Source organism: Podarcis tiliguerta, assembly GCF_965153285.1.
Source record: "Podarcis tiliguerta genome assembly, chromosome: 11".
NCBI classification, from domain to species: Eukaryota; Metazoa; Chordata; class Lepidosauria; order Squamata; family Lacertidae; genus Podarcis; species Podarcis tiliguerta.
The window spans coordinates 27,805,339-27,822,109 of record NC_139544.1 but is presented as its reverse complement, the minus strand read 5'-3'; the positions used below and the strand labels follow the sequence as shown (position 1 = coordinate 27,822,109).

General features: G+C 40.5%; 1 protein-coding gene across 11 annotated transcripts in view; it reads right to left on the bottom strand.

The window, feature by feature from the left end:
• MCTP1 (multiple C2 and transmembrane domain containing 1) overlaps positions 1–16,771 on the bottom strand; it is a 166,912-nt gene that overhangs the window by 34,641 nt on the left and 115,500 nt on the right. The window contains exon 18 of one of the 11 annotated variants that reach the window (XM_083403804.1): positions 2,913–3,167. The exons of the other annotated variants lie outside the window; for them this stretch is intronic. Coding sequence (XP_083259930.1) covers positions 3,126–3,167 — 42 coding nt within the window. The 3' untranslated portion in view covers positions 2,913–3,125. Of the gene's footprint in view, positions 1–2,912; positions 3,168–16,771 lie in introns of those variants that run through there. 11 annotated transcript variants of the gene reach the window in all.

Below are 16,771 nucleotides of genomic sequence, written 5' to 3'. Positions count from 1 at the left end.
AAAATAAAACCATACATGCTAAAATGTATAAAATGGAAAAAATGTATAAAATGTGGGAGTCTAGACTCACAAAAAACACCCTTTAATTCTTAAAATTGTAGAATGATTCTTGTCCAGCCATTTTAAACACACCTGTGCAAATAGAAAGCTACCTTGTTTTTAATAAGAGATAAATACACAGGACTGCATTGTTGCTGGGCAACCTAAGATTTCAACTTTAAATGAAGAATCACAACCAATGGAGAAAGAGCTAATAATAAAAGATGCATCATTTCCATATATTTAATTACAACATCTTTGAGAAAAAAATGAAATAAAATTGATGCTGAAACCATCCACACAAAGCACTTGATTCAATCTTCTATGAGATTAGTATCAGCTATTTTTTTAGAATTTGTGTTCCCTTCTTGCAGCTACATCAGTAAACCTGGTGATGATCATGCAGTCAAACCAGATATGATTATACAGTGACATCACTGGAGTCAAACAATGCCTGGAATACAGGAGGAGGGAATAATAGCTCATCTGGGACTCTGGGTGGGAAACGTTTTGATGCATGATGCAGCTGTGGTGGGTCCAGGTAGGGCTTCATCATTTGGTGTAGCAAGGGGAGAAGATGGTTACCAGCTACCATTCACCCCCGGCCACAATGATCCTCTCAGGTATGGGTGGGCAGCGCCCACAGAGCCAATCAGTGGCAGGGGCTTGGGAGCTGTGCACAGCCTGTGCTTGGCCTATTTAAGGTGGCAGTCAAGTGCAGGTCACCCACTTGGCTGTTTGTGGGGTGGGGGGAACAATGCCTGAACGCAGTACAGGAGGAAGGAAGGAATTCCTCTTGCAGAGGCACCTGAGCTGACATTCCATCCAGCCATTATCCCATGGCAGTGGCTGCAAGCTCCTCTCTGGGAGCCTCCATGTGTCATGCAAACTAGGCCTTAACATAATTCTGTCAGCTCAACCCACTATAGTGGCAATTTTTGCATCTCTAAAAATGTCTCTATTGTGAGATTTTTCTAAAGTACTAAAAAAAGTGTAGAATAAGGGACATAGTCTTGTGGCACCTTAAAGACTTAATGGAACGTACAGTGGAATAGCTTTAGCCTAATTCTCATTGGATTAAGAAGGTTCTTGCCTATGTTCAAAGCAAAAAGATCTTAGCCACTTACAGCAAAAAAACATATTCCTCTATCAAAGATCGTGCTACAGTTAAGTGTGGTAGGAGTACATCACCTTCATAGACCTGATGGAGGCCTTTGACCTTGTCAGCCAAAAAGGACTCTTCATACTGCTCAATAAGACAGGATGCCCACCTAAGCTCCACAATATAATTGTGTCCTTCCACGAGAACATCCATGGCACTTTCCAATATGATCGTTCATCTTCCGATGCTTTCTCTATAAAGAGTGCTGTGAAACAGAGCTGTGTTTCTGCTCCAACTCTCTTTGGCATATACTTTGCCGTGTTGCTCTGTTATGCCTTCAGCTCAACTGAAGATGGTTTGTACTTCCATTCAAGGAACAACGGGGGTCTGTTCAACCTGGCACAGTATTTACAGTGCACTTCCAGGAAGCTCTACAGCCCAAGCTGTAGATGATTTTGTTTCCCTAGATTCCACCATAACCAGCAACTTCTCCATCAATGCTGAGCTGGACAAGCATATTGTCAAAGCAGCCACAGCAGTGGCTCACCTCTTGAAGAGGGTTGGGGAGAATGTGATGCTAACAACCAATACCAAGGTAAAGGTCTACCATGCTTGTGTGTTGAGCACACACTGCTTTATGGAAGTCAGACAAGGAATTAGTGATACAGAAAGCTGCACCATTAATTTGGGCTGCAGATAGAGACTTTTCCTTCCTCTTTTTTGTGTACAATGCAATCCTCAGTTGAGGGGGAGCGAAGTGTCTCAGAGATCATCATCATTATGTGAATATTTACAGATTTCTCTGTTAAATATGCTGTTTTCACTTCTGTCTGACTTTTGCCAATATGAAAGTTACTACAGTGGCATGAATTTTTCATCGGTAATTCGTGGACTGCTAATGTGATGCTTGTATCTACAGACTCTGGGGCTTGCATTGTGGAATTGTCAGTATTTTCAAAGCAAAGTCACAGCACTTTCATCTTTAACTTCTATAAAATGATGTGAAATGTCTTTACACGATTGTAAGTGGGGAAAGGGAAGGGGTGGGAACCCAAATTTATATTAAAACAAGAAATTCTGCAAAACTTCTAGGGCCTTAGCTAAAAGCAGACTTCACTGATGTTGACAAATCTGCCAAGGTAAATTTGTTTTGATTAGGTGGCTCCATCAACTTTGCAGTTCTTCATGTGGAATATCTCCAGTTAATGTTTCATACTAAAATTGGATAAGCCGAAGAACATCAAATGAATCTTGCCTAATACTGGAAGGAAATTTTATGTGTTTAGTTGTAACATAATGGCCACTTACCCTGCTCCAGTGGACAGTGGCTGCAAACCCTCGCGGGCTGCCCTCCATTCCCAGGGCTGCAAGGAGTCAAGTCCCAGGAACCAGCTGTTGCAAATTCCCTGTCTGATCGCATTGCAGGGTGGGATAGCCCTCCTAGTCTAAAGTTTAAACTGGCCAATCATAAGCAGCCGATTGGACAGAGTCTGGCCAGTGGACCTGAGCATGGAAGTTCTTGATCTGGCCCACTAGCTAAGGATAAAAGCCGACTGTGCCTAGCGCTTGAAGCTCACGTTGGATCTAACTTTCTTCTTGACTAAGCCAAGATCACATGCCTTAATTGACAACATCAGGTATAAGACAAGCATGAACTTTTCATGTAAGGTTTAGTGTTTAATATTGTAAACCAGAAGTATTCTGTATGTGGGTTTTTTTTAAAGGTTTCATTCTGTTCCACTTGCTATCAATATTTAAACTAAAGTTGCAGTTTTAATAAACTGCATTTATTTTATTCTTAAACTTTTCATAGAGTTTTAGATGGCTGCCAGCTTCTATATAACGAAGTGCAATATAACACTTGATACATACATGTAACCTTTCATTATTGTGAAGTTTGAAGGGGAAAGTGGCTACCATGTTTAAAGAAAAAGTGCATTGGAACATGACTTGAAATGGGGTGAGATTAAATGCTTTCCAAATTTCAAATATTCCTCCTATATCTTCTCGTGCCACCTGTAGCTACCTGTTTTGAAAAAGATAGATAAATCTTTGTTTACAACAAATTGAGAATTTCTATAGCTCCCTGCTTTGGAGAGAGGAAAAATACTGGTTCAATGACAAAGGTTACCAAGTTATCAACATTCCAGAGTTTTTGTGTGTTGGAATCCATTTGTCTCTGGAGACAATAGAGGAGCCCATCTTTGGGGGTGAAGTCAAACTGTTGGAGAGTTACAGCACCTGCTGTGGCTGTAGAGACCAATACGGGAGAGACATGCTTTGTTGCACTGGGGCAAATGAGCTCTTTATAAGTAAGATGTCAGAGGATAAGCCATCATACTGGATGGTGCCATGCATGTTCTTGTGGAAGGACACAACCATGTTGTGTATTGCTGTTCTGGCAGTGTTGATCCGAGACCACACTTTCTGATTTGTGCCATGGGTTCTCTTGATATACTCCTTGATACAATCTTAACATTTACATAAGAAAACACTCAAAGACACATAATTTTCATATGCATATGGTTGGATAAGAGTCTATTAAGATATGCTCATCACAGCAATTTCAGGTAGATGATTTCTTCAAAGAGTAAGTGATCTTCCATACATTACTAAGTTGACAAACATTTTAAAGAATCCAAGTCAGTCAACGTGGCACTTAACTGCAGTTCAACACTCATTTACTCACTCAGATTTACAGTCCCAACCAAGAGGCACTGGCATTATTTTTCATGGTAGAAATACACTAGTATCAAATTGCAGCTGGCTTGCATTAATGACTGGATCAAATAATGTCTAAGTAGTAAAGGTTTCAGGTTCATTGAAGCTTATCTCTTTTTAGTACTCAATTTCCCCCAACAGAGTTGCCAATTGTTTCTTGGGCCTTTGTCTTGGTCATTTTACCTAGCAGACCATTCTGTACATTAATTATTTGCTAAACGAACACATTACTCTTATAGCCCATTCTCAATTTGTTTTTTGCTTTATTATTATGTACGCCCTGAAAGTCAAGTTATATTTTCAATGTAGTGCTGATGTGAGGGGTAATCACAATCTATAAGAAGTTATTATGTAATTCAATTATGTCCCTATTAAGCTTTCGGAAAAACCCTCTCATTATCCATGCCTTTCAGGTTGGAGAGCTTTCTGATTCTTTGTGGCTTGTAAAGTTCCTTAACAATTGTCCAACAAAGTTACAAAACTTAAGTGCTCTCTTTAATTTAGAAGGATCCTGATGCAAAGCAACATTTTAGGTGTTTTTTAAAAGAGCACTTTCAACAAATTGGCGGCACTTTTGTATTCAAGAAAGTAATTGTTTTATGGCATCATACACTGATTTAGTTCCAAATTACAAAAAAAAGATAGTTTCAGGTAAAATAAAAAGCTGAAAGTCATGAGCACAAATCTGTAAGCTTTAGCCTCCAATTTTCAGATTCATTCCTGGGGGTGGACATGCTTGAACAGATTCTTCTGGCTCTGAATGCTTACTTGGACATTCCATTTGAAACTCATGTAAGGTGCTTCCAATTAAATTGTGTTTAATTTTTACTTACAGCATTTATTGTTTGCTTAATGTAAAAAATAGTGTATGCCTTGGATTGGTCTGTTGAGTCATTTAGGTATTAAAACAGGGCCTGCGTTAGCGTTGAGTCAGAGAATATTAACTTTGCAAGTCACTGATTCAGTCAACGGCTGCAAATAACTTCAGTTTTGGTGGCATACAAGTTTTCACGTAAAAGCCTTTGCTTTTTAAGTACTTTACTATTCAAGAATGTCACCTCTCAAATTACTGTTTCGATGCTGGAGTTAATTTCTACATCTGCTTACTTGACATTTCAACATATGTTGGCAAATATTCTTTACAATAATAAAGCAGAAAAAACTAGAACCCTTTTACATGCTACATATAAGTGGCACATTAGCAAAGAATTTGACTCAGAACTACACGGCAGTACATTTAGCCAGTTCTGTCCAATTCTGCAGCTAAATTTATATGGAATATGTTCTTTATAAAAATACAGCTAGACAACTCTGTTCCTCCTCCCTCTTCCCTCCTATCATGGAACTCAGGGTGGCATGTTTTGGATGTTACTTCCAGGATCTTGCCAGTCACTGGGGAATAGCAGCAGGAGAATGCAGTGGTGCTCATGCCTTGCTTGTGGGTTTCCCACAGCCTGGCTAGTTGCTGTGGAGAACAGGATGCTGAACTAGATGGGGCTTTGATCTGATCCTGCAGGATTCTTCTCATCTGATTACACAGACCTAGACCTACTTATCTGTCAGGGGCTGGGCAAAGGAGCGGGAGGAATGGTGGACACCACCTCCCCAGCCTGAACCTTCCAGAGAAGAGAAAGACAGTATAGATTTACAACAGTGGTGTGTGGGAGGTCACAGCTCAGAGACTGCAGAGGGGAAAAGATAGGAAATATTGGGAGAGGAGCAGGAAGAAGCAGCACCACCAGGGGAGAGACAGCTGACAGACTCAGCATGTTTAGAAAGTATTCCAGACCTGCCCTCTCCCAGAACCTGGAGGGCATTGAAAGTAGGAGAACAGAAAGCTCAGAGGCAGAAAGCACAGATCAGCCAACGTAGGGATGACATATAATAGGAGAAACGGAGGGGGAGGGGCTTTACTCAGAGCAATGCCATTACTGTGAGAGGCCCTTTTTCTGAGCCTCTCTCTGTGGATATTGAATAAAATATTTGGTAAGAACTCTCCTTGTTTATCTAATTCTTGGCTGCCAACTGTGGGAGGGATCTGATTCCCTGACATTATCTGTAGGAATATGACTGAGATCTCTTGATATGCTCCCCCTTCCCCACATTACCTGTACATTCTCTGGACAGCACAGTCTGACTAGACTGTCAATGGTTTTCTTATTCCTTGATTAGTTCACACTATTTACTTAGCACAAACTTCAGAGAAACATACTTTGGGGAAGACGACTAGATGATACAAGAAATGTGTTATTGGATGTTTTGTTTTAAAGTAGTCATGGGAGGGGGCGATGAGGATTAAGATGATATATGGGCGATGAATCTTCACTCTTAAATCCCCACCCAAAACTTGCTTCTTGAAGTTTCTGTTTGCCCCATGAATAGCAGCAACGCTCCAGAAACAAATAGCGGCTGGTGGCAGGAAATTCATATGGAGTGCACTGGGTAGGAGCAAGGCATTAAACCTATTCCCCATGGTCCCAATCAGGGTCACTCTGATTGTCTTCCATTTCCTTTTTAAATGCAAATATGTATTTCTCCTAGTAAGTCTTTGGATTAAGCTAAATTATGTCCAGAATTGGAAATTCTACATTGCTTACAAATGATTTCCAGTTTTCATCTCTTCACATTACAGAATAAAACAAAGGAATTCAGAAAATTAAGGCAGTTAAAGAGCTGTACAAGGATCATCTCGGAACAGCAACAAACGTTCATTTTACAAGCCATATAGCCTGTATTGTGTATATTCAGATGTGTAAAAAGCAAAGGATTCAGAGTTTTGAAAAATCTCAGCTGTGGCTGGGAGAGATGGCTTGGACTCCAGGGCTGCACTGCTGTGGGCGAGACAAGCCCCTCTTGAAATGACCATGCTGTAAGATCTGGACTCCCTCCACGTGCACTGAAGCTGTAATTAGGTGAATAAACTACATTTCTTAAAGCTACGACAGTCTCTGCCGTGTCTCAATTCTCCAAAGGAATACAGACCCTGGGTGAGTGCCTGGAATCCCCTGGAATCATGCAAAGAGTGGAGGTGGTGCCCAACTTTGTAAGAATCTGAATGGAAAGAGTGCAGCACCAAGTACCCAAACCCACTCCCTTGCCTGTGAGTTTGAAATATGTTATGCCCCCAAATCTAGTTTAGCTTGAGGACACTATCCCACATCATTTCACCCATCCCTGGTGTATGAAAGGGGTTGTGTCTGAAAAATGTTGATTTTAGAGCTTTTGAAGCAACTGAAAAAGCAGTCGAAAGGGAACCTGTGATATGATGTAAAGGCTTAGCTACACTTCTTGGAACAGCTGTCAAAACACCTTTTGATTCTGTGCTTCTGCGTGGCTTCCTGTACTATTATTTATAGGTCGCCTCTCTTTCCAAAGGCAACTGAGGCAACATACAATATTAAAACCTCTCAACTAATGCCAGGAGGAAGGTTCCTTCAGCAGCTCACATTCAGGTAATCCCTACAGGATGGTAACCCAGACTGGTGAACTTGCCAGAGCAGTAGATATTAGAGCCTACATATTTAATGTCTGTGTTGCACAAATCATCTTAGAAGTGCAAAGAACAGTTGGCTGAGACTCCAATCATGCTTGGGAGTCTGATGGGCAGAGGTGGGGATTCAAACTCTTCCTCCTAGTGTTGTTCTGATGAAAAATGCCCTGCCCCCACTGCAATGAAGGGATTCACGCAATTCCCTACATGGAAGCTACTTCTGTGTAGAAAATTCAACATGCATGATGCCGTGTGATCCCAGTTCAATATAAGGTAGCTCTATGGTGTCAGAGATAGAGGAAAACAATCTAGAGATTTTTGCAAAACAGGAAATATAAATGGCTAGCCCCAGTTGGAAATTTGAACTACACGAATAGCATTGAAACTTGTACAATTTATGTTGGAGGCAATAAAATCAGTGATGAATGCAGCAATATAGTACAATTGCCCAAGAACCAGGTTCTTTTAGTTTTTTGAATATTTACATTGTTTCAGATATGCACCTAGAGATTTACCTGCAGCTTAAAAAAAAGATGTAGAAAGCACAGAAACATAACACAAGCAAAATTCTACTGATAGAATGTATGTTCCATCAAAGTGCATTGTGAAATATTCTAATGAAAATATACTGCCATACTATTACACTAATCAAACTGTGTATCTATAGTGTCAAAAGCACCTCTTCTAAATCATACTACTATTCCATATATTTTACTCATATATTATTCAACATGAACAAATGTAGAATTACACACATGCATACATAGCGTCCTGACTAGATGTACTAAATTGAAATGTTTCAGTCATGAGATATTTTTATCATGTTTCACAAAGTTGGTGTAGAGGAAAAGAAAATTACTGAAAACAGTCTCAAAGTATACACAACACATGCAATTATATTTTAATTGAATCTGTTCCCTATAAATCTAATTAAACTAGAAATGAGGATTTTGTGCTGGGATTCTCACAAATTTCTAAAATCCCCATTCTTGGTTTTGCTCTCAGTTTAATCAGTCAGACCCTCCCAAAACCAACAGATATTTATTCTGAAAGACAGATTTTGAGCACAGTAACAATTTTACTATCAGCGATTTGTAAAATGTGACCACAAAAGAGCAAAAAGAGCAAAAGAGCAAACCCAAGAACAGCTAAGAAATTGTTACAAAGATGTTTTTGCGAAATCCAGTAGCAACTTGCTGCTTTCTCCCTCACTACTTATACACAGACAATAGTTTTTAAGAGGTGAAAGTGATCAGAGAGAGGCTTTGCTTCCCATGGTATATACACAGATATTGCAGGTTTTTTCAAATTATAGAAATATCTGCAGATTCCCTTTACCAACAGAGAAGGTGTTATGTGTATTTCAACTGTCTTTCTTTATAAAAAATAGTCTACTTGCACCCCCAATTCCATGTATGTGGCTATTCAGTATTTGTGAAAAATCTACAATTCATGTGCCTTCTAGATATATACTATATATTTTAGAAAGTTATTTGTCTGCTATGCATTTACATACTTCTTTAGATCTATTACGGTTCCTGAGATCAAGTAACTTGTTTTCATCAGTATCTGGACACCATTTTGAATCAAGATGGCAAAATTAACCTTTCACAACTGCACTGATTTTTTTGTTTCTTAGAATTCCCGAGCAGCGCTAGGTATGAGGTTGCTAGTGACAAATATTTCACAGTTCGACTATGGTTGAAGCTCCTTTCTCATTTTCCCAATACCAAAAAGCAATATTCCATCAGTAGCATTTTCATCAGGGAAAAAAAACACAAATTCTGTCTTAATGAGCTTTAACCACTTTCCTCCTCAGAATAGCAAAGTATACTTGCCATCGTGCCAATATGTATGAAGCATCATTTTTTTAAAAGCACAGAAACTCTAGGGGTTGGGTGATAACTTCATGGTGGATAATTTTTGGACAGCGGCACCATACTGTTCGTTTCCCCAAATCACCTGATCTGCATAATTATAGTGTGGTATAATTACGAAGCATATGAACCACTATTGAATGGTCTCCATGATTCAGCCAGTCTCTCAGCGCTTGTTCATATTCTAGGGTGGACCTGATATGAGCACCTCAGACCATGTGAGACCATAATCTGGTTTGCAGCTGGACTATGATCAAGCAGAAGCAGCAAGTGTACTAACTGTGGGAGCTGCATTTGCCACTGCTGTAATGAAGTCATTATAGCAGCTCTTTTCCCAAGATGTAGCAATGACTCCAATTATAGCAACCCAAATGTACAGTGGCATGAAACCACACTAGCATGGCTAGCTGAGAGTTCAACAGCAACCTTGCATTCTCCTGAGGTGCTGGTGCAAGGGGCACAGTAAAATATGAAGCAGCTCCACTTGAAACCTTTCCCCCCATCTTAGGCGCACGCACACACCATCTAAGTTTAGGCTTCTTTCTTTTCTTTTTAATGAGGACCATTCCCGTTTAAGATACATAATATAGCAGGTGGTGTTAAACTGATCCCAATCCTTCTAAGCTACTTAGGATGAAAATTAGTTTCAGACAAACACTTGAAGTCTGCCTTGACGACTGCAGACACATGTAAAGAAAACTCTGTGATTGCTGGTATATCATTTGCCCTCACTATGCTGGTTTTGAAACATCAGAAAACAAAAGCTCATTTCCTATGCTGTTGCTTCTTGTTTTCCTTATGAAGGCAGAAACCCTCGAATGTTAGGAATTATTTTCCAGTATACATCCCGTGTTTATCATTCCTTGTTTATCACTTTCCCCCACCATATCTATTTTTTAGTAACTGATTAGTCTCCCTGGGATCTAGATACATTTCTGATATTCCTTGGCTGTTTACTGCCTTGACACATGCATTCATATACATTTTACCTATGCATAAATGTAAGCAAACAACACACATCCCCCCCCATATATACATTACCAATATTGTACTGAAACACACATGCAAAACAAAAAAACAAAAACATATATAAGCACTCTTATATACGGAAATCCAATCGAAACCCCATAGGGAAATGTGTAGGTTATTGTTACAATATCTGTCATCCATGTAAGAGAAACAGAAATGAGATGGGCATTAAATTTGCATACAGCCTGAAGCACAGAGGTTCCTGTATGTAGAGAGTTGATGGGCATATCTGGCAGGAAGATTCTGTCAGGATTAACTCAGGAAAAACACCCCCAAGGAGATAATTTGAAGACCGTGTGAGAATTTGCTTCAACACATGAAAATAAAACTTGAAATCCGTAGCAAAGGGTAATAACCAAATGTTAGCACAAATGCAACGGCAGAGGCAAGGGGATAATCTATTTTGGTTAATTAACACCAAGCTTAGCATTGTTAAAAGCAGCTTCCACTCGGGTCTCACAGCATTTACACAGACTCAGAAAAACAAGTGTATATTTACCAGCCTTCCCCAACCTGGTGCCCTCTAGATGTTCTGGACTATAACTCCTATCATCTGCCTAGCCAATACAACAGTGCTGCGGAAGGCAGGCAAATGCAAATGTAAGAAAAGAAAAGGCAAAGCCAATTGAGAAAGGAAATGGTTAGAATGATTCAAGCTTTCACCATCCGAGGAGAAAAGTCAGGATCATTCCAAGAGAATCACTGTGTGCTATCAGAACGCCAAGACAGACAAGCAAACACAGAAATATATAGCAGTCGGTGGCAGGCAGAATGTTCAAAATAAAGCAGTAAAACAAGTCTGGATTAACGAGACCTGCTTTTTGAAAACTAAAATGAATCTAGCAGGTGAAAGTACAGTCCTGCCTAATCTGGGTCTTCACACATAACTTCTTGGCACCCTGTGGGCATATTATTCAGTGTTGGGGTTTGAAGCACAAAGAATAATTGTCTACACATCAGGTGTGGGGAACCTCTGGGCCTCCAGATGCTGCTGAACTACAACTCCCATGAACCCCAGGAAGCATGGTCAATGACCAGGGATGACGGGACTTGTAACTTTTGGCCCCCTGGAGGCCCAAAAGTTATTTTTGCATTACTTTGTCGTATATAGCCTATGTGGCAAAAAGAGAGACACTAACCCAAACACATTTGCTTGGTACAATTTTGTGACTCAAACATATGTAGAGTTGCCTTGGTTCATTTAACCCATACCTGTCTGAACCCTTGGAAAGTCACTGTAATTTTGGGTACTTTCCCAGTCCTCCTACCAAAATACACCAGAAATTCCCAATGTGTGCCATCACAGGAATTCAGCTTGATATCAACAGTCAACCCAACAAAATTTTGGCATTTCACAATTTCTGATACTTCCGTAACTTAGGAGGTGTAAGATTAAAATAAATGGAAATTTAAAGCCTCAATGACTACAGTATGTTATTTGTATATATATACTTGTATTCCTGGAGCTCTCTGGAAGCACATTACATTTTCAGGCATCCACAGGATCTGCCTTCCTGAAATGTTAGTACAGTGCACAAGGATATCCAACAACTCTGACAGGAACATAGGAATTGAATAGCGTGCTATAGCAAGAATCTCAAAAGCAGAGAGGTGTAGTGTTCACATAAGACAGACAGTAAGAAGATCCCTGCTGGATCCAGCTAGTGCCCTTTTTCTAGTTAAACATTCTGTTATCATAGTGGCCAACAAGATGCCAGGGGAAGCTTGCAAACAGGCCTGAGTGTGACAGAACTCTCTCCTCCTATGGTTTCCAGAAGCTGCTTTGTAGGAGCATACTGACTTCCAAGGCAGCAAACAGTGGAATATACTGGCTAGCATAGCAGGCCCTTATAGTCTTATCCTCCATGAATTGATCTAATCCTCTTTTAAAGCCACTGAAGTTGGTTGCCTCTGGTCAGAGTGTGCAACACATTGTCCCCAATACGAGACACAAAGGACTCACAGCATGTGATCTGAGCATGTCCTGGGTAGCAGAACATATAGTCCTTTGCTCACATCCTAGCAAATGCTTGGAGTCATCCCTTTGTATATACTCAGGCATATATGCATACTATAACTATGCCAGTAAAGTATCTGAATTATGATTACAAGATGCGCTGTGAAAACTCATCTAGAAAAAGAGAGGGGTTATTTTCTGTTGGAACAAGTATTTATTTGTTTTATTTTTATTTATTGAATTTATATACCACCCTATATAACCGGAGGTCTCAGGGTGGTTCACAGAATAAAGTCAAAATATAAAACCACAAAATACTTAACCAGAATAAAAACAGCTCAATAGCCCCCCCCCAAAAAAACTCCCACATTTGCTGTGACTTGTTTGCAAAGCATTTTGAGGATAAAATTGCTTGAATCCACCAAGACCCTTACTCTCTTGTTAGAGCAGATGAATCTCATGGGGTGTCCAGAGCACAGTCTAGTCTTGTTGGATGAGTTTCAGTTGGTAAGGCTCAAGGATGTGGACAAGGTGCTCAGATCAGTCAGGATGCCCCTCTTGGCTGATAAAAACCAGCAGGGAGGAAACAGCTGGCTGGGTCAGGAAGGTGAACTATGCCTCTTTATTAAGGTTACCAGATTTTTTTCGATGAATCCAGGGACACTTTTCAACTTCAATGGATTTTGTATGAGGGCTGATTTGTAAATCCGGGGACTGTCCCCGGGAAAAGGGGACGCCTGGTAACTTTACTCTTTATGAGAGGGGGTGGTCCCTGCCTGTTTGAAGGAGGAAGTGGTAAAAACACTCCTTAAGAAACCTTCCCTAGATTTGGAAAACCTAACTAACTACTGACCAGTTGCTAATCTCCCTTTCCTGAGCAAGGTTCTGGAGCGAGTGGTTGCAGACCAGATCCAGGCGCTTTTGGAAGAAATTGATTTTCTGGATCCATTTCAAATGGGGTTTAAGCCCAGTTTTGGCACAGAAACTGCTTTGGTTGCCTCTACTGAGAGAGAGACAAGGGAAACATGTCCCTGTTAATTCTTCTTGACCTCTCAATGGCTTTTGATACCATTGGCCATGGTATCCTTTTGGAGCGACTGTCCGAACTAGGGGTGGGTGGCACTGCTTTGCGGTGGTTCCAGTCCTACTTGGAAGGTCCTTCCCAGAGGGTGTTGCTTGGGAAATGCTTTTAAGCCCAGTGGAATCTTCAATGCGGGGTTCTGCAGGGCTCAATCCTATCCCCTACATTGTTTAACATCTACAGGAAACAACCCCGGTTATCCAGAGGTTTTGGAGTACATTGTCAGCAGTATGCTGATGACACTCAGCTCTATTTCTCCTTTACATCTGTAGGTGAGGTAGTGGAAGTGCTGGACCAGTGTCTTGCCTCCGTAATGGACTGGATGAGAGCCAACAAACTGAAACTCAATCCAGATAAGACTGAGGCACTGTTAGAGGGTGGTTCCCTAGACCGGATGGGTGGGAGATCGCCTGCTTTTGATGGGGTTACACTTCCTATGAAGGAGCAGGTTTGTAGCCTGGGGTTACTCCTGGATCCTTTGGTGTCGCTCGACACTCAAGTGACCTCAGTGGCCCTGACTGGCTTCCATCAGTTTTGGCTGGTGGCCCAGCTACGCCCCTATCTGGAAAAGAATACCCTAACTACTGTTGTCTATGCTCTGGTAACCTCAAGGTTAGATTACTGCAATGCGTTATATGTAAGGCTGCCTCTGAAGATGGTTCGGAAACTTCAGCTAGTGCAGAATTCAGCAGCTCACCGGAGCAAGAGAGTTTTAGCATATTATACCGATCCTGGTCCGACTGCACTGGCTACCAATTAGTTTCTGGGCCCAATTTAATGTGCTGGTTTTGACCTATAAAGCTTTAAATGGCTCAGGATTGCAATACCTCAAGGGCCGCCTCTTTCCAAATGAACCTACCTGGACCCTGAGATCATCTTCCAAGACCCTTCTTTGTGTGCCTCCTCCTTGAGAGGTCCAGAGGGTGGCAACACAAGTACTCTACATTTTACATTTGACTACTGACTTCCCTAAGGCCAGCCCTGGACAACCTGGTGAAGATAACAGCAACAACTACCACCACCACCACATCTACAACACCTTCAGCCACACCATGTAAATGTTTCCAGAAGGGTAGCCGTGCAAATCTGTTGTAGCAAAACCAATGAAAGGTTTTGCAGCACCTTCAGGACTAAACACATTTATTATGGCATAAATTTTAGTGGCCTCAAGTCCACTTCATCAGATGCATGACATGTAAACAGTAGGGTCAAAGTACACAGACTGTTGCATTTTTGCATTTCATTACCATTTGACCCTACTATTTATAATTTTCCTTTCTCAACACCCATATGTATATACACCTGCCAGTTGAAGATAACACTTCATGCATCTGATGAAGTGGATTCCAGACCATGAATTCTTATGTCACAATCAATTTGTTAATGTTTAAAGGGCTACAAGACCACTATTTCAGCTAAATAATATAGGATCATAATATCACCTGTGTTTTGCCACTGCTTAAATTACATCCAAGTCTACATTTTCTACAAAGCACAATTGAGTCAGGGGCTTCTGAGCCCACTACCTTCGTACTGAAGCCCTCCTGCATCACCTGAAATGTTGAAGCCTCTTCTGGACTGCCACCCAGTGCATCTATGTTGCAGGCAGAATAAGAAAGCAGCAAAGCTTACTGAGCTGGCAAAAGTGATTGGTAACTCTTTGAATCCTAGCAGCATTTACGGTTACCAACAGACCTCCCCCCCCCCCATTTCTTTTTGCTTTGCCAAATTACTAGGCAAGGGCAGTTTTTTATTTACTTATTTTCAAAATTAAGATACCTACTTGGCTTAGCTATTTCTCATGTAAATAAAAGCTTTATAACTTTGTAGACACACACACAAAAAATCATTATTGCTAGAGCATATTGTATTGGGCGCTTTCCACAAGGAAGAAAAAATGAAAACATTGTGAAGATTTCATTATGTATAGATAGAAGATTCCTTTACATCAGTTTGTGTTCCTGTTCAATGGAGCCCAGGCATTCAACAGCTCTTATTCATTCTTTGGGGCCCTCTACAATGGAAATGGTCTCCCTTCTCTGACTAATAAAGCTATGAACATTTTTGTGAACACCAGTTGTTCTAACTTCGCTAGTGACAGTGAAAATTGGGGCGGAGGCAGCAGGGGGAGAAGAAAAAGAGAAAGGAGAACCTATCACATACACCCCCCAAAAAGGCAAGAGAGGCTCTCGTTGTTAACCTTATTGCATTCACTCAGATAAGATAGCATAATACTTTTTCTCGGCTTCTTTTATGCTTGAATTCCCTCACTAATTTTTCAAATTGCAAGGTTCACATTTTATAAGAATCCATGCAAACAGTGGTACAGCATACACAGGGGATCTATTTGTGCTCTTCGCCTTCAAGATAAAGATACCTTCTATTCTATTGAGACAATGAAAAGCTGAAAACTCCCATGCTGATAGCCTGAAATATTTTTGCTGCTACAGTGAGTCAAAGGTTAGCTCCCTCCCACCTGCATTTGACTTTGCATGTTCTAGTATACGCACAAATGCACAGATAATATGATTAGAAAACAGCTTGTTCATAGAAGGCTGTAGTGTTCCCTTCTCAAGTCTCCCATGGTGCAGCACACTGACAAAGGAATAATAAAGATGCACATTAATAGGCCTTTGTAAGTTTTTTTTGAATCCCACTTAGTGAATTTCAATGAATTTTACACTCACAGCTGCCTTATGTTAACCAAAAAAACAAATGAATAAAAGGAAACTATTGTAATCGTTAAAGGCCATCTTCCTTAGAGACAAGATATAACAAATCTATGATAACTTCAAAACAGTATTTTTCTCTGCTTTGTTGTTAATAAAATAGAATAAAGCTCCAAATTTTCATTCAGGGAAGCTATGATTGCTAGTTAGAATAATAACTAAATCTCCTTTGGTAGCATATACTGATTATGGGTATAATGGATCTAAAAGAAAGTACGTATTAAGGGGCAGAACAAACCCCCTGGTAAAAAAAAAAGGCTATTTTGATTATTCAAAGTGCCACTGGTAAAGCCATGTGAACCTTGGACAAAGATGCACTTTGGTAGCTGGTGTTCTGTTTACTAGCCATTCTGGGAAATTTTAAGACAATGCATCCCTTCTGGGAGAATTACGAACGTGCAAGCTTTGAATTATGTTGTTTCACCCTACAGCGGTCATTCACAGCATTTACCAGGGAACTCTCCAAACAGCAACTGTTATTCACACATGCTGCTAACTTCAGAGTACTAGTTAATAAATGGTGTAAGCGCCGTGCAGGGACCGCTTACTACTGCTATATGCCACTCTCATACGAACCAATCCAGTTCTCACACAAGTTAATGGAAATACTGTAGGTGGCCGTGTCCGGAGATGAAAAGAAAAGCAAGATTAAGAGATTGAGACTTCATTTACCTCATTAGTGAGTTGAAAATAAAGCAAGTGCTGAATAGTGTTTTGTATAAAGAAGAAAATGGAATGCAGAACGT